Raw genomic sequence first — 19,344 nt, forward strand, 5'->3', positions numbered from 1 at the left:
AGTGCATCGAACGTGTCAGTCAGTTTGGCTTTTCTTCAACACACAAACACACTCACACACACACACACACACACACACACACACACACACACACACACACACACACACACACACACGCCGGCGATGCGGACAAGTGGGTGAAGAATCTGTGTGACAGACAACTTACCCAGGTGGAGAAAGACGTCCTTCCCAAGTTTCCCTGCCCAGATGATGTGGTCAGTTCTTTAATAGAGACATTTAGAGACAGATGATGTGGTCAGTTGTTTAATAGAGACATTTAGAGACAGATGATGTGGTCAGTTGTTTAATAGAGACATTTAGAGACACGATGTGGTCAGTTGTTTAATAGAGACATTTAGAGACATGATGTGGTCAGTTGTTTAATAGAGACATTTAGAGATATGATGTGGTCAGTTGTTTAATAGAGACATTTAGAGACAATGTGGTCAGTTGTTTAATAGAGACATTTAGGGACAGATGATGTGGTCAGTTGTTTAATAGAGACATTTAGAGACATGATGTGGTCAGTTGTTTAATAGAGACATTTAGAGACATGATGTGGTCAGTTGTTTAATAGAGACATTTAGAGACAGATGATGTGGTCAGTTGTTTAATAGAGACATTTAGAGACATGATGTGGTCAGTTGTTTAATAGAGACATTTAGAGACATGATGTGGTCAGTTGTTTAATAGAGACATTTAGAGACATGATGTGGTCAGTTGTTTAATAGAGACATTTAGAGATATGATGTGGTCAGTTGTTTAATAGAGACATTTAGAGACACAATGTGGTCAGTTGTTTAATAGAGACATTTAGAGACATGATGTGGTCAGTTGTTTAATAGAGACATTTAGAGACAATGTGGTCAGTTGTTTAATAGAGACATTTAGAGACATGATGTGGTCAGTTGTTTAATAGAGACATTTAGAGACAGATGATGTGGTCAGTTGTTTAATAGAGACATTTAGAGACATGATGTGGTCAGTTGTTTAATAGAGACATTTAGAGACATGATGTGGTCAGTTGTTTAATAGAGACATTTAGAGTCGGATGATGTAGTCAGTTGTTTAATAGAGACATTTAGAGACATGATGTGGTCAGTTGTTTAATAGAGACATTTAGAGACATGATGTGGTCAGTTGTTTAATAGAGACATTTAGAGACAGATGATGTGGTCAGTTGTTTAATAGAGACATTTAGAGACAGATGATGTGGTCAGTTGTTTAATAGAGACATTTAGAGACATGATGTGGTCAGTTGTTTAATAGAGACATTTAGAGACATGATGTGGTCAGTTGTTTAATAGAGACATTTAGAGACATGATGTGGTCAGTTGTTTAATAGAGACATTTAGAGACAGATGATGTGGTCAGTTGTTTAATAGAGACATTTAGAGACAGATGATGTGGTCAGTTGTTTAATAGAGACATTTAGAGACATGATGTGGTCAGTTGTTTAATAGAGACATTTAGAGACATGATGTGGTCAGTTGTTTAATAGAGACATTTAGAGACACGATGTGGTCAGTTGTTTAATAGAGACATTTAGAGACACGATGTGGTCAGTTGTTTAATAGAGACATTTAGAGACATTATGTGGTCAGTTGTTTAATAGAGACATTTAGAGACATGATGTGGTCAGTTGTTTAATAGAGACATTTAGAGTCGGATGATGTGGTCAGTTGTTTAACAGACATTTAGAGACATGATGTGGTCAGTTGTTTAATAGAGACATTTAGAGACATGATGTGGTCAGTTGTTTAATAGAAACATTTAGAGACAGATGATGTAGTCAGTTGTTTAATAGAGACATTTAGAGACATGATGTGGTCAGTTGTTTAATAGAGACATTTAGAGACATGATGTGGTCAGTTGTTTAATAGAGACATTTAGAGACAGATGATGTAGTCAGTTGTTTAATAGAGACATTTAGAGACATGATGTGGTCAGTTGTTTAATAGAGACATTTAGAGACATGATGTGGTCAGTTGTTTAATAGAGACATTTAGAGACAGATGATGTGGTCAGTTGTTAAATAGAGACATTTAGAGACATGATGTGGTCAGTTGTTTAATAGAGACATTTAGAGACATGATGTGGTCAGTTGTTTAATAGAGACATTTAGAGACATGATGTGGTCAGTTGTTTAATAGAGACATTAGAGACAGATGATGTGGTCAGTTGTTTAATAGAGACAGATGATGTAGTCAGTTCTTTAATAGAGACATTTAGAGACATGATGTGGTCAGTTGTTTAATAGAGACATTTAGAGACAGATGATGTGGTCAGTTGTTTAATAGAGACATTTAGAGACATGATGTGGTCAGTTGTTTAATAGAGACATTTAGAGACATGATGTGGTCAGTTGTTTAATAGAGACATTTAGAGACATGATGTGGTCAGTTGTTTAATAGAGACATTAGAGACAGATGATGTGGTCAGTTGTTTAATAGAGACAGATGATGTAGTCAGTTGTTTAATAGAGACATGATGTGGTCAGTTGTTTACTAGAGACATTTAGAGACATGATGTGGTCAGTTGTTTAATAGAGACATTTAGAGACAGATGATGTGGTCAGTTGTTTAATAGAGACATTTAGAGACATGATGTGGTCAGTTGTTTAATAGAGACATTTAGAGACAGATGATGTGGTCAGTTGTTTAATAGAGACATTTAGAGACAGATGATGTGGTCAGTTGTTTAATAGAGACATTTAGAGACATGATGTGGTCAGTTGTTTAATAGAGACATTTAGAGACATGATGTGGTCAGTTGTTTAATAGAGACATTTAGAGACATGATGTGGTCAGTTGTTTAATAGAGACATTTAGAGACATGATGTGGTCAGTTGTTTAATAGAGACATTTAGAGACATGATGTGGTCAGTTGTTTAATAGAGACATTTAGAGACATGATGTGGTCAGTTGTTTAATAGAGACATTTAGAGACAGATGATGTGGTCAGTTGTTTAATAGAGACATTTAGAGACAGATGATGTGGTCAGTTGTTTAATAGAGACATTTAGAGACATGATGTGGTCAGTTGTTTAATAGAGACATTTAGAGACAGATGATGTGGTCAGTTGTTTAATAGAGGATGAACAACAGAATGCGGTAAACGTGGCAGGGTGGACTGAAATACATGGATCTTGGTAAAATAGTCATTTTTAGAGCATTAATTGTGGCAGCTGGAGCCAAAAGGGAGGTTTTCCAGCTCTGAAAATCAGATTTTGTTCGGAAAAGTTGGGGAGCGAAGTTTGCCGAAATGAAGCTGCCTGGGAGCGAGTAATATGAACCCCAAGATGTCTGAACCCATGTTGGCTTGTGTGGGATGGAAAGCGTCAAAATGTTAGGGTTAATACTGCTGCCTGTGGCCTGATGGACACAGGGCAGGATGGACCGGAACACGTCCCCGGCGCTGCTCCCAGCCACACGGCTGGGATGTATTAGGTGTAGAGGAGGACTTTCCCCACAGGGGTTAATAAAGTACATCCTGCTGGAGCTGGGAAGCTCCGTCATATTTTATTTTTATCAATATATTTATTGATTTTTCAATAATAAGAAAAACAATGTGCATTGCAACAACACTGTCTGGAAGAGAAGCAAAAAGGAAACGTAATACACAGTGCATCTGTGTGGCTCAGCTTAGTATACACTCAGCATATGAAATGCATCTGTGTGGCTCAGCTTAGTATACACTCAGCATATGAAATATCAAACAATGTCTGAAAGATACATTCCAACAGCAAATATGTATAAAAAATACTAAAACATCAATAAAAGAAAAACATAACACAGAACAAGTTTCTCTTTTCCTATACAATTTCTCCTACATTCTATATGGGTAGCCAGTGGTCCAAATACATCACCTTGGAAATAAACAAAACAATCACTTTGCACCCCCCCCCTCCCCATTCATCTTCTGGTTCATCTAAAATATTTCCCAGGTCTTTATGTTCAATAAAATGTATAAACGGGCCCATATCTTTTTAAATATGTCCTGTTTATCTTTTAGTATGTACGTATGTAGGTGGTTTTCTCCAGGGGTAGGGTTAAAGACATGTGCCAAAACCATCGACTTATTCGTGGCCTATTAACGTTCTTCCATGAACGAGCTATGAATTGTTTTGCTTGTAACAAACGTAAATTTAAGAAGATTTTCTCACATCCTGTATATCATGCCCATTTGGATACAGACCCAGGACGAATCATTTGGGCTCCAGGGTCAGTTTTATTGCTAAGATCTCTTCTATCATGAGTCTCACCTCTTCCCAAAACATGTGTATCTTTTCACATTGCCACATACAATGCCATAGAGTCCCTTCTGCCTGCTCACACTTAGTACAATCATCTGGGAAATTACTGTTGAATGTGTTTAATTTAACTGGAGTACTATATGTCCTCATTAACCAGTTATGCTGCAGAAGTTTCAGGCGCCTGTTGGCCATTTATTTTTGACCTCCTATGCATGCATCCCTCCACTCCTCCATCGAAATATCCTCTTGTACGTCTTCTCTCCATGCCACAAGCCTCTTTTCGGAGGACTCGAGCGAACTACATAGAAGCACGTCATAGAAACTGGTTATAATATTCTTCCCAAGACTGTCTCTTGACAACATTATCTCCAGAGGGGAGAGAGGTGGTTGGATCAATGAGTGGTTTTGAGTTTTTCTAATGAAACTTCTGCGTTGTAAGTATTTAAAGAAATGCTTACGTGGGATATCATATTTATTAGATACATTTTCAAATGACATGAGACTTTTATCCTCTGGATTAAATAGGTCTTCAACCTTTAATATTCCTTTCTCAGCTCAGATTTTGAAACCAGCATCAGACCTGCCAGGAATAAAGCTATCATTACCCCATATTGGGCTGAAGTAAGATAAAAGGTGTGTTTCACCCAAATATCTTCGCACCTCGTTCCAGACATTTATCATGTTCCGTACAATGGGGTTAGGCGTTTGTTTTCTTAGTTTTTTTCAAATTTGCAGAGTACATATACAAAGGGAGAGGTACCCTAAGCGAATGAGATTCCATCTCCATCCATTTAGGAACAACGTTAGTGGTATAGTAAAACATGATAGTTCTCATCTGAGCAGCCCAGTAGTACCAAAGAGGATTAGAGCACTGGAGCCCCCCTCTGTCATAAGGTAACTATAGTAAAGATAACCGGAGTCTGGGGCGCCTGTTGTTCCATATAAATTTGGAAAATAACTTCCTCAGTTTTAAGAATAAGTCAGAAGGGGGGGGGGGGGGTAGGGGGAGGTTTTGAAACAAGTATCTTAGGTAGTACATTCATTTTTAGAGCATTAATTGTTCCAATTAAAGAAATTGGCAGGGGCATCCACCTATTGATTGAGTTAGATACAGAATCCATGAGGGAATCGTAATTCCTCCTCACCATTTCCTCTGTGTTAGGTACAATTTGTATGCCGAGGTATGTAAAGCAGTTTGTTATATTTTGATTGATTGATCATATAGCCAAATATGTCTGTGAATGTTCTCATTCATCCAGGTCATGATTATCCAAAGGAGTTGAATCAAGTGCAACTGGACTTGGTATATATCTGTGAAGACGTTTCGCCTCTCATCCAAGAGGCTTCCTCAGTTCGTGCCTTTCTGACTAGACCAAGCCAGTCAGACTAGCTTTAAGCACCCAAGATGTTCCTAATGACTCTTCTTCTTTGCAGCCCACAAATCCCTGAGAGTCCCAGGACCCAGTGTAGGCACTGGCCTGTAAAGCCCCTGCAGCCCACTTCAACAGGCTCACCGTGGGCCTTCCACCCATTCCTCTGACACTCAGCTACCAGATCTGCATAACTGGCACTCTTCCTTTCTTGCGCCTCCTCCGTCCAATTGTCCCAGGGGACAGTTAGCTCTAGCAAAACCACTTGCTTGGTTGCCACGGCCATCAGGACCATGTCTGTCCTTAGTGTGGTAGCTACGATGGTTTCCGTTGTTTCAGTTTGTCCTCAGTGCTTCCTGAAATTGAAGATGACTTTGTTACGGCTCTCGAATGAAGACCAGAGAACAGTGTAGCGAAACCCAAAGGCAGACGGACACAGAGTACTGAGAAACCCAAAGGCAATTTTAATGTAGGATAAAATAAACAAACTGCCACACAATAATAACAGGGGGATCTAAGGTGGGGGGAATGTATGGTGCGGATAGCGGAGTCTGTTTGTGAGATGTGTGCTATACTACGTGTGTGTAATGAAAGCTGGTGTCTAACTTGCAAAATCTTACCAACGTGTAATAATGGAAATATGTTTGGCGGGGTGTTGCGACGCGAGAGAGCGGAGCGAAGGCAGTTGGCATGACATGCGATGCTCCAACCCAATATCCGCCCAGTGGATCATGAGATGTGGGGATCGTGCCTCTCCAACCACAGTCTACCTAACACTACGGGCGCTGTAGGGGCGTGCAAGACCAAAAACGCGCAGTCTCTACGTGATTACCCAAAAGAGTGAGCGTGAGAGAAGCTGTGCTGTGCGTAATCCTACCGAGTGAAGGACCATCTAAGGCTTGGGCTGTGATGGGAGTGTCAAGGGGGATGAGTGTAATGCAAGCTTGCCGGGCCAGGGAGATGTCAATCAAACACTCATCCACCCCTAAATCTAACAGTGCGCTGATAGAAAGTGATTCCTTATCCCAGGTGAGAGTGGCAGGAAACAACCCGCTGTGCTCTTCTTTGGACTGGGGCAGGGTGGTCAAGCTCACAAGGACACCCCCCACTAGTGGGTCTGGTCTTTGTGCGCGAGTCGGGCAGGCTCGGATGTACTGAGCCTGGTCTTTTGGGGCGAGTCGGGCAGGTTCGGATGTAGTGGCCCGACTTCTCACAGTAGAGGCAGAGTCTGTCATGCATCCTCTGCTCCTGCTCCTCCGGTGGAAGCTGTGACCGACCCAACTGCATAGGCTCCTCCTGCGACCTGGATACAGATGATGGCAGGGGTTGCATGGAGTACTGAGAGGGCGGAGAGTGGCTGCGGGACGCTGGAACAGGGGATCCGCTGGTAGTACTGGAGGGGGTACGTCTATGGGAAGCTCCAGTGCGTTGAGGGTGCTCCAGACACCACTTCCACAACCATTTGTCCATCTGGAGAGCGAGATTGACGAGCTCGTTGAAAGGAGAGGGCTGGTCTTTAACAATGAGATCCTTGATGGAATCGCTGAGCCCCCTCCTGTACGCGCTCTTAAGCGCTGTGTCGCCCCAGCCACTGTTAGCTGCCAGTATCCTAACCTCGGGGGTGTAGTCTGCCACTGACCTAGCTCCCTGCGGGATAGAATGGAGGCAGCTAGCTGCGTCTTCCCCGTCCGCTGGGCGATCGAACACTAAACGGAATTCGCGGCGGAAGGCGTCATAGTCGGTGGAGAACGGTTCGTGATGACCAACCGCTGCCATAGCCCAACTGAGAGCTCTGCCAGTTAACAGGGATATCACTAGGGCTACCTTAGCCTCCCCTGTCCTATACCTGGCTGGCTGGTCTTTGAACAGGAGCTGACACTGACCGAGGAAACCCCTGCACTGCTCGAACTCCCCACTGAAGGCTTCAGGACAGGGGAGGTTAGGCTCAACATGGGAATCATGATACGGTTGACCAGAGGGAGGCTCGGAGGGACTGGGAGCTGGAGCTGGGCTGGGGCCAGAGACTGGGGTCAGAGCAGGATGATCGCTGATCTTGGACACTGCCACTGTCAGAGCAGCGATCTGCGCGGAAAGTGATGAAAGGGCGCTCGCCGAGGTACGTGAGTTAGTCTGGAACCCTCTGATGTCCAGTGATCTACTCAGGGCTCAATATAACAACATTTATGCGGATAGAGCAGTAGGAAGCTTATTGAGACTAAACCAATCATATTACGACCAGGGTGAAAAAGCTGAGAAGCTGTTGGCCCGGCAAATCAAACAGCAGCAAGCAGAGAGAGCAATTAACTCAATTCAGGATTCGGGGGGAGTTGTGACGGTTGACCCTCAGGAGAGTAACAACACCTTTAAATCCTTTTATGAGAGAGTATATGCATCAGAGTATCTTCCCGAAACCAATACACAGGCCGTGCCGGCAGCCAATCAGCTCATCAGGGCCGGGCTTAGTCGTCAGGGCTGGGCTTAGGTTTGCTGGTCTCCCAGCACCCGTTGTCAGTTCGTGCCGTAACCTCCTCGCAGGAGTGGTTACTCTTCCCTCCCGGTGCCTTTCTCTCCGAGTTTATCTCAGCCCTTGGTTTACTGTTTTCTTTGTGAAGTTTCCCTGTGGAAGTATCCTGCCGTGTTCCCAGTTTGGATTTACCCGTGAGTTTTTTCTTGGACTTCCTGTTTTCTTAGACGCTCATTGCCCTCCTGTGTTGACCGTTGTATGAGCTAGTAATAAAGTACACCAGTTTCGGCTAACCCCATCTCTGCCCGGTGTCGTGTGCTTGGGGTCTTCCACAAACCCTAACAGCTAGCCTTTTGGATAGCTTGGAGTTTCCCAGTTTTTCAGAGGAATCTAAGGATATTCTTATTGCTCAGCTGACCGTGGGTGAAATTTCCAATACACAACTGATAATATGCTGGCGGGGGTAAGGGCTGGGGCACCTGGCCCAGATGGGCTAACGATTGACATCCACAAGAGATTTAAGCATAAACTTTGCCCTCCCCTCCAGGAGATGTTTTTGGAATCTTATGAAAATGGAGCCCTGATCACTCTGCTCCTAAAACACGGTGAACTGCAAATGTGATTTCTATTATGCTATTTCACTTTTAAACTCTGACACTACGGTACTTTGTAAAGCACTTGTGAGAAGGTTGGAGAGTTTTCTCCCGAATGTTGTGGGTGGAGACCAAAATGGCTTTATCCAAGGTCGTCAAGGATTTCATAATGTTAGGAGAGTACTAAGTGCTCTACATGCCAGAAATGGGTCGTCAGACACTGCAACCCTGTCGTTGGATGCGGAGAAGGCCTTCGACAGGGTTGAGTGGCCCTACCTCTTTGAAGCGTTAACTCGTTTTGGTTGTGGTGAGAGCTTTAAGTCGATAAAGATACTATATTCAGATCCCACTGCAGAGATTTTTACTACTAATATGTATCTAAAACCTTTTGAGAGCTGCAGTGGTACGTGGAAAGGTTGCCCTCTTTCGCCTCTCCTGTTGATCCTTGCCATTAAGCCTCTGGTTATAGCTGTTAGGTCACATCCCAATATTTCAGGTCTCAGATTAGGCCAAATGGGCCACTGAATTGCCCTTTATGCAGACGATGTAATTCCATACCAATTCCATAGATTGTGGGGTGTTTTCGGGATACAAAATAAATAATGCAAAATCCTCAGTTATGATGCTAAGGGAGGAGGAAAAAAGTAGACCTACACCTCTGATTTCTTTTTTTTTAATGCAACGGGATGGTTTACATATCTCGGCATATTATGCCAGAGTCTCTGCTAATGATGACCCAGTCGTGGATTCAATAATCCATTCGATAGACAGAAGGTCATCTTCATCCACAGCTTTAATTGGCCGAATTAACATTCTGAAAATGAATGTCATCCCAAAACTATTGTTATCTATTTCAAAACATTCCCCTGCCGCCGCCACCATCCCTCTTTACAAAACTTAAAAAGCTGTTCACTAATTTTATCTGGAATAACAGACGTCCCAGGGTCCGCTTGTCCTTATTGTACCTACCGTAAGACAGAGGGGGGCTCCATTTGCTTAATATCCAGTGGTACTACTGGGCAGCACAGCTTCACACTGCTATGTATTATTTTACCCCTGTCACGCCCCGTCTGGATAGTTAAGTTATCTTTTGTTTCTCCCAGTGTTCTTTGTCTTGTACTTCCTGTTTTATTTTGATACTCACCTCTTGTCTCGTTTCAGGTCCTTTACTTCCTGCCCTCATGTGTCTCCCTCCTGTGTGATTACCTGCCCTGCCCTAATGTGTTGCACCTGTGTCTCTTGTCTCCCCTCCTCCAGAGTATACAGTCTTAGTGTTCCCTTCCTTCTGTGCCAGTTTGTCTGGTTCCTTGTGACAGCGTTCCAGCATTTTTCCCTTGTGTGAGTTTCTTGAGCCCTGTAGTTTCCTGACTGTTTTTGCCTTTTTGACCTCACCTTTCACCTGCTGATTTGGACACTGTTGCCTTGTTATCTGATCACCTGTGTACCGACCTCGTTCTTATTAAAAGGACTGATTTTTGTGAACTGAGACTGAGTCTGCGTTTTGAGTCCAAGCCTGTGGTTCAGTACTGACGACCTCTGATCTCTCCCTCCGTGGATGGAGATCAAAATGTCTTCAGTTGTACCCAAATTATCCCCAAACCTCTACATTTACTCAGCTGATATCAAGAAACTAAAAAAACAAACAAACAAATAATCCCTTTGTTTTAAATACAATCAATGTTTGGTATATGGTATGGGAATTCCTTGGTGAAACGCATTTTTTTTGTCATGTTTTAGTCCTATTTGGAGAAACCAAAGTTTCACTCCTCGGAGAGCTGATCCGGGTTTCCAATTATGGGCCAGCAAGAGTCTAAGAAAAGTTGGAGATTTATATAAAGAAGGTATTTTTATGTCATTTTAATGAGAACTTATGAACAGGAGCACCCGGAGAAAACCCACGCAGACACGGGGAGAACATGCAAACTCCACACAGGTCCTTTCTGCGTGGGTTTCTGCGTGTCTGCATGGGTTTTCTCCGGGTGCTCCGATTTCCCCCACCATCAAAAAGACATGCATGTTAGGGTTAATACTCCTGTCTGTGCCCCTGACCGAGGCATGGCAAGACGAACTGGAGTTGGTCCCTGGGCACTGCTGGGCAGCTGCCCGCTGCTCCTAGCTACACAGCTAGGATGGGTTAAATGCAGAGGAAGAATTTCCCCACGGGGATCAATAAAGTAATAAAATAAAAAATAATAATAAAAAAAAGTTCTAAGAACTCACAACAAAATATGATATACCCAGAATTTTCTTTTTTAATATTTACAGCTAAGGGGATTCCTCACGGCTGCCCATCAACAAAACCTAACAGAACCCCTTGTCCACTTTAGAACATATGATCTCAAGCCATTGTAACGGTAAGGGTAGAATCTCAGCTCTATACAATATGCTAGAGTCTGGCTCAACCCAAGCCTCTGTGTACAAAGTGAATTCTTGTAAGGAACACATTCGGGAGGACATAACCTGGGACGAATGGAGTAGTATCTGTACTAAGGCTCAGACTCAGCTTAAACTATTGCAATACAATTGGTTGATGTGAACATATGCAACCCCTGCTAAGTTAAATACGTTTAATAGTACAAATCCAGACTTATGCCACAAGGGCAATCACGCTGAAGGGACTCTGTTTCATTGTCTGTAGGACTGTGAAAAATTGAAGAGTTTTGGAAAGAAGTATCACAGATGATACCCCAAATAGTACCAGTAAATTTGCCTCTGCATGCCAAAGTGTTTATCCTGGGGTTGTACCCCATCAATCCTTATCTAAAGAACAAAGTACAAATACTATGTGCTTGTTGCAAGCAAGACACTTGATAGCTCTGGCCTGGAAAAGTGTGAACTGGCCTAGTATTGGTCAACGGCTTTTTGTTGAGCAGAGTGATGTGGGCGACATATTGGCGAACGAAGGGATCTCTGGGTAGTGTACTGTGCTTTGTGAGCACGTGGGGTGGAGGTGAGGGATAACCGGTCGGCTTAGGGCGCTGTGTTTTTTCTGAATTATGTTCCAGATGCCTTCTGTCACACTGGATCGGGCCACTGTGAAACGTAATTTTGTTGGTTCTACGCTTTTGTAACACTTCTGTTTTGTCTTACATGTTTCATAGTTTTGTTTTTGTGTTGCTGTTAACTTTTGACGTGGTTATTGCTGTTTGTTTAACTTGTGTTTGCTCAGTTGCTGTTCTTTTACGTGTAATATTTCTGCTTTACTTGTCTTGTTAAAGAAGAAAAACCAGTAAACATACTGCTAAAAAAGGTGCGCATAAAGGCAGCGTGCTTTGGTCTTCAAAGTCCATCAGAAGGTTCCCCTCCTGTCCTGTCTCGCTGTGCCATGGTTCACGTTCGGAAGGCAGGTTAGCTTGTAGCAAGCTGGTCAGCTAAATCTGAATGCTGTTATCAAAACAGTATTTCCTCTAAAACGAATACCTCTGTATTAGACTAGTGCCTTTATCGAGCTTTCTCACAAATGCCAGTCCTTTAGGTTAGCGTCTTGCACTTTCTATTTTTAGTTAAATCAGCTAGTACTCGAACTTTTTGGAGCTCAAAACAGAACATCTGCACTGGCCCACCATCTTGCCCAGCCTCCCCGGTAGGCCCACTGGTCAGCACAGTAAACAGGGAGAAAAACAAAATAAAAACAAAACAATAGAATCCACTAAGCGCACAATGACTAACAGTAATGGTAAAAGTATTGGCGAATCTCAAAATACGGCCAAAAGCACAAGAAACCAGACAACATACAAGGAAGGGCCTCACGGAAACAAATCAGGCTGCTACCAGTAGGTCACCGCACTATGGCGAGCAAGTTTATTAAACAAATTAAATAAACACACAAGTTAGAGTGACTGTACAACACGGTGCCGTTAGCACCAACATGAATGGCCAGTTAACCCAAAATAAACAAGCATCCTCTTACAAGCAGAAGAAGAACGTAGAGAGAGAGGGAGTCCATAGCATCCTCTTACAAGCAGAAGAAGAACGTAGAGAGAGAGGGAGTCCATAGCATCCTGTTACAAGCAGAAGAAGAATGTAGAGAGAGAGGGAGTGTGAAGAATATGGGCGGAATAATCACCTTTTTGTAGTCCATTCTTGATTTAGCAGACCAGGGCATGAGCCAATGTTGAGCACCATGTGTCAGCTAGGAGAAACTCCAATATAGACTTGTCTTGACCAGGGGTGGGCAACATGATCCAGAAAGGGCCGGTGTGGGTGCAGGTCTTTGTTCCAACCAAGCAGTTACACACCTGATTCTATTAGTTAACCAACAGTCTTTGCTAAGGACCTTGATTTGTGGACTCAGGTGTGTAACTGCTTGCTTGGAACAAAGACCTGCACCCACACCAGCCCTTTCTGGATCATGTTGCCCATCCCTGACATAGATTATAAATGTGACTAGTGCATGTGCCGAGTCAGCTGGTTAGTTGTCAGGCTCAAAGCGGGGCAGGACAGGGAGGATAAGGTTGCCGAAGGACGAGTCCTGTGTGATGAAGTACGCTGATGAGTGGGCATGGGCATGCTGCGTAAAGAGACACACACACACAATTACTATTATGAATATTCTGAGGATTATCATTATTATTAATATTATTATTATTATTGATTGTTGTTGTTGTAATAGTTTTATGCACATTTGACAGACCCCCCCCCAAATTCAACTCTAGCCTTAATATAAAATATGATATAATATAATAAAGTACAATATAACATAATGTAGAACAATATATTATAACATAGTATATTATAGTATAATACAATATTGTGGGAGTGCAGGAATGAGGAGTCGTAGAGATCGAGTCGAGTCAATCCGTTTACTCGCCACACAAAACAACACCGATACAGCACAATCTCTCGTGGCAACCAGCTAACCAACCGCTAGGCTGCTGCAAACATGGCTCCCCCCCAGAAACTCTAAGCAGTGCCTACGTCATCACTCTGAACGTCTGCCTTAAAGGAGCAGCAGCCCCCGGTGAATCTATCCTCAATTGTGTATAACCACAATATAATATAACGTAATATATAATATAATATTAACATAATGTAGTACAATATAATATAATATAGTACAACATATTATAATACAGTATAATATAATATAATATTAGTACAATATGATATAATATAGCATAATATAATATTAGTACAATATAATAATAATATAATATAATACAATATAATATAATATAGTACAATATATTATAATATATTACAGTATAATATAATATAATATAATATAATAAAGTACAATACAATATAATATAGTATAATATAATATAATATAGTACAATATAGTATAATATAATATAGTACAATATAGTATAATATAGTACAATACAATATAATATAGTACAATATAGTATAATATAATGTAATATAATATAGTACTCTAGGGTAAGGGTTAGTTATGCTGGGGGACTTCAATGCTCACGCGGGCAAAGATGGAGAAACTTGGAGAGGCGTGATTGGGAGGAACGGCCTCCCCGATCTGAACCCGAGCGGTGCCTTGTTACTGGACTTCTGTGTGAGTCATGGATTGGCAACAACAAACACCATGTTCGAACATAAGGTAGTTCATAAGTGTACTTGGTACCAGAACACCTTAGGCCAAAGATCGATGATAGACTTTGTGGTCGTATCATCAGATCTGCGGCTGTATGTTTTGGACACTTGGGTGAAGAGAGGAACAGAGCTGTCAACTGACCACCACCTGGTGGTGAGTTGGATCAGATGGCAGGGAAGGCTGCTGGACAGACCTGGCAAACCCAAACGTGTAGTGAGGGTGAACCGGGAACGTCTGGCGGAGGCCCCTATCCGTGAGGTCTTCAACTCTCACCTCTGGAAGAAGCTCTCGTGGAGTCTGAGTGGGCCATGGTCAAAGCCTCTATTGAAAATGCGGCAGGCAGGAGCTGTGGTCATAAGGTCATCGGTGCCTGTCGAGGTGGCAACCTAAGAACCCGCTGGTGGACACCGGCGTTGAGGGAAACCATCAGGCTGAAGAAGGAGGCCTTTCGGACTTGGTTGGTCCAGGGGTCTCCTGAAGCAGCAGACAGGTACCGGGAGGCCAGAAGGGCTGCCGCTTCGGCGCTCATGGAAGCAAAATCTTGGGTGTGGGAGGAGTTCGGCGAGGCTATGGAGGAGGACTTTCAGTTGGCCTCAAGGAAGTTCTGGCAAACCATCCGGCGACTCAGGAAGAGGAAGCAGGGCTTGACTCAGGCTGTGTTCAGCCGGGGAGGAGAACTGTTGACCCGGACTGGGGATGTTGTCGAGCGGTGGAAAGAACACTTTGAGGAGCTCCTGAACCCGACTTAACACGTCCTCAGTGGAGGAGGTAGGGTCTGAAGACTCAGGGGAAGCCCCACCCATATCCCTGACGGAGGTCTCTGAGGTAGTTAAGAAGGTCCTCGGTGGCAAGGTGCCGGGTGTGGATGAGATTCGCCCAGGGATGCTGAAGGCTCTGGACATTGTTGGGCTGTCTTGGTTGACACGCCTCTTCAGTGTCACGTGGAGTTTGGGGACAGTGCCTGTGGAGTGGCAGACTGGGTTGGTGGTTCCCATATTCAAAAGGGGGACTGGAGGGTGTGCTCCAATTATCGGGTCATCACATTGCTCAGCTTCCCTGGTAAAGTCTACTCTAGGGTGCTCAAAAGGAGGCTCAGACCGATTGTTGAACCTCGGATCCAGGAGGAACAATGCGGATTCTGTCCTGGCCATGGAACAACGGACCAACTCTTTACCCTAGCAGAAGTGCTGAGGGGGGCATGGGAGTTTGACTAGCCAGTCTACATGTGTTTTGTGGACTTGGAGAAGGCTTACGACCGTGTACCCCGGGACACTCTGTGGGGGGCACTGCGGGAGTTTGGGGTACCGGGGCAGTTGCTACAAGCCATCTGGTCCTTGTATAACCAAAGTGAGAGCTGTGTCCGCATTCTTGGCACAAAGTCAAACACGTTTTCGGTGGGTGTCGGACTCCACCAAGGTTTTCCCTTGTCTCCGATTCTGTTTGTTATATTCATGGACAGGATCTCAAGGTGCAGCCAAGGTGAGGCGTGTGTCTGCTTTGGGAACCTCAGAATTGCATCTCTGCTCTTCACAGATGATGTGGTTTTGTTGGCTTCATCAGAACGTGACCTCCAGCACGCACTGCGACGGTTTGGAGCTGAGTGTGAAATGGCCGGGATGAGAGTCAGCACCTCCAAATCTGAGGCCATGGTTCTCAACTGGAAAATGGTGGATTGTTCCCTCCGGGTTGGGGATGAGTTGTTGCCTCAGGAAAGGAGTTCAAGTATCTCGGGGTCTTGTTCACGAGTGAGGGTAGGATGGAGCGGGAGATTGACAGGCGGATTGATGCAGCATCAGCAGTAATGCGGACGTTGTACCGGACCGTTGTGGTGAAGAGGGAGCTGAGCCGGAAGACAAAGCTCTCAATGTACCAGTCAATCTTCGTTCCAACCCTCACCTATGGTCATGAGCTTTGGGTAGTGACCGAAAGGGTGAGATCGCGGATACAAGCAGCTGAAAATTATTATTATTATTATTATTATTATTATTATATAAATAACTAATAAGCTGCAATCTCAAGTTTTAACTGAATGGTGCTGGCATATTTTTGTTTTAGACTTTTAACACAAAATGTCAAAAAAACTTACTTTTCAAGTTTCAAAATTGTGTCAAGTTTGAATGATGATTTATTTGTAACATGTAAACAAGCAGGACATAACATACAAGCAGGACATGACAGACACGTAATCCACTGACAGCAATGTGAGGTGATCAACAGACCCACACATCAGACTCAGTGACCACATGTCTCATGCATCACATGATGTGCTACACGTTGGAGAAGCAGCAGGAGGAAGTACACACTTATTTTATCCTGCCCCTTCTCCCCTACTCTGACCTTAACTCAGCTACTGTACACTACACACTCACTTAACCCACTGTACTGTATAGTTCACACATTCAACTCCCACTGTGCTGTATAGTTCACACACTCAACTCCCACTGTGCTGTATAGTTCACACACTCAACTCCTACAGTACTGTATAGTTCACATTTAATGCTGCACACCACAAACTCACCTACTGTGAACAATAGGAGACAAAACACATCACAACACACAAGAGAAAAAGAAAAAAACACAAGAGAAAGAAAAACACATGAGAGAAACAAATGTAATAAGAAATGTTTGGAGATAAGTAAAACTTAGACAGTTAACATAACTCTTCATCGCCCCTACATCTCTGGATAATCAGACCTTTGTACTTCCTCTTGTACTGTGTAATGTTTGTATTGTGTTTGAGTTCCATGTTCACACTGTTCCACAGTTTTACCCCACAGTTGCTCTTCACAGTTGTACCAACACATCATTTCTTTAAATTTAATTTCCCTCTCAGATTATATTCCCCTGCTCTGTCTGAGAGTGTTTGTGTGTAGTACTGGGTGGTAGATTGTTTCTTGCTTTGAACATTATTTGTGGTGTGTTAAATTCTACTAAATCCCTTAATTTCAAGACACTTGACTGTAAAAACAGCTTGTTGGTGTGTTCATGATATCCTACATTGTTAACTATCCTTATGACTCTTTTAGTAGTATACACGGTGTTGGTCCATGGATGTCACTGCCAGCTGTTTCCAGCTTCCGCTTTCATGAGAGGCGGCTTCATGGGATTGATAACTGCTGTGTATTTTCTTACTCTCTCCTCTATATTCTGCCCTGACCTCTTCGTTTGTCCTACTGATTTAGCTCTTTTCTGTGCTTAGTTCACTTATCGCAAGATTCTATATTTTTTTTTTCTCATAGGACTCTTGTGTTTAGTAGGCAGCTTCTTGTTACAAGTTTGCTACAAGCTTTGAGCTTAGCCTAGCTTAGCAGTTAGCTCTACTACATTCGCAGTCAAAGCAGCCTCATTAAAACGATGTGTGGTGACTGTTCCGTAGTTACTGACAGGTTGTCTCTACTAGAGAGACGTGTCCGTGAGTTAGAGCAGCTTCTTTCTGCTGGCACTCCAGATAGCCTTAACCCCGGGCCTGACAGCAGACCTGCTTTTGTTAGAACTAGCTCAGCCCCACTGGCAGATGCTGCGGAGTTTGTCTCTGTTTACCGGCGTGGGAAGGTTCACAAGAGCAAGCCACCGGTCGTGTGGCCTGGTCTGCAGTCGCCTCACCAAACTGCAAACCAGTTTTTGCCACTCACCAGTCCTTTTGGTAGTCCTACCGGCCAGTGTGCCTCTCCTGCTCCTGTCAACAGAATAAAGCAACGCACGCTAGTGATAGGAGACTCCATTACCCGCAATGTTAGATTAGCTTCGCCAGCCTTGGTTCACTGTTTACCTGGGACCGGAGTCTCCGACATAGAGTATAATCTTAGGGTGCTGGCATCACGGAGGGAGAGTCAGGGAACCCAGGCACACAGCACCACTACTTTCAGCAACATTGTTATTCATGTCGGCACCAATAATGCTAGGATGAAGCAATCAGAGATCACAAAGCCAACCTAGTCAGAACACTTGAGTTTGCCAGAAAGATGTGTCGGCATCAATTAATTGTCTCTGGTCCCTTACCTGTGAGGGATAATGATGAGATGTACAGTAGGCTCACCTCAATGAACCGCTGGCTGGCTCATTACTGTAATAAGCAGGGATTCGGCTTTGTTGATAACTGGCCTTGTTTCTGGGGCCGCCCTTAACTGCTGAAAGTGGGCGGCATTCACCCTACTGGGGACGGCGCCACTCTTTTGTCTAGAAATATAGATAGTTGTTTACGTTTAGTTTGACACTAGAGACTTATCATTCAGCAGGTTGCAGGTGAATAGAGAGCCTGCTAGGTTTAGTGCGGATGTGGAGTCAACTAGTTTAATTAATGTTAGTCAGGGAATTTCTCATAGTGTAGATTATCAGACTGCCAGCTTGGTCTATACCACTGAGACCATCTCCCTACCCTGCTGAATTACTCCCAAGCTCTCCTCTCCTAAATGTGTGAATCATAATAATCTAATAATTATTCCTACCACTGTTGGTGGTGAAATATGCAACGAAGTACCTAATAATCTACAGAACCAAACATCTAATGTTATCAAGAATGTGACCACATATCCTCCAAAGCGTTGGTGGCCAAGACTCTCAACAAGGTGTCTAATTCCAATTAATCTCTCACCTATTGGCAGCTCTAAAGTTCTGCCTACAACTGGTCACTTCCACAAGACGCTTAAATTTGGTTTCATAAATATCAGATCACTGTCTACCAAAGCCTTACTAATAAATGATCTGATTCTTCAACATAGTTTTGATATGACTGGGTTATGTGAAACATGGCTGAAACCAAATGTTTTCCTCCCCTTAAATGAAGCTTCCCCACCTGGCTATACTTATGCCCATGTAGCTCTGGCAAATAAACAAGGCGGGGGTGTTGCCTTAATATATAAATCTATTTTCAATCTGACTTCTAGACTTGAATCTAAACTTAGCACAAAAAGTAAGGAAATGTGTGTTTGGTAGATTATTTCTTTGTTGTAACAATGCTTCTTGGCAGTAAATCTTATATCAGGCAGCTGATTGTCAGCACCTGGGGTACCAGAACCTCAAAACAAGAGTCAATAGCAACAGTAAAATAAGCTATTTGGCATTGGCAGAGAAGATTTGGCGAATTTTTCATGGGCACAGCCCACATACTCAGC

General features: G+C 43.3%; 1 protein-coding gene across 1 annotated transcript in view; it reads right to left on the minus strand.

The window, feature by feature from the left end:
• Nucleotides 1–13,093: 13,093 nt before the first annotated feature.
• The window catches only part of LOC130122158 (SOSS complex subunit C-like), a 32,081-nt gene continuing 25,830 nt past the window's right edge, over nt 13,094–19,344 (minus strand). Inside the window, exon 4 of the mRNA XM_056291200.1 lies at nt 13,094–13,192. Within this exon, the coding sequence (XP_056147175.1) occupies nt 13,094–13,192 (99 nt within the window). The remainder of the gene's footprint in view (nt 13,193–19,344) is intronic.

The sequence above is a fragment of the Lampris incognitus genome, chromosome 12 (assembly GCF_029633865.1).
Source record: "Lampris incognitus isolate fLamInc1 chromosome 12, fLamInc1.hap2, whole genome shotgun sequence".
Classification (NCBI taxonomy): Eukaryota; Metazoa; Chordata; class Actinopteri; order Lampriformes; family Lampridae; genus Lampris; species Lampris incognitus.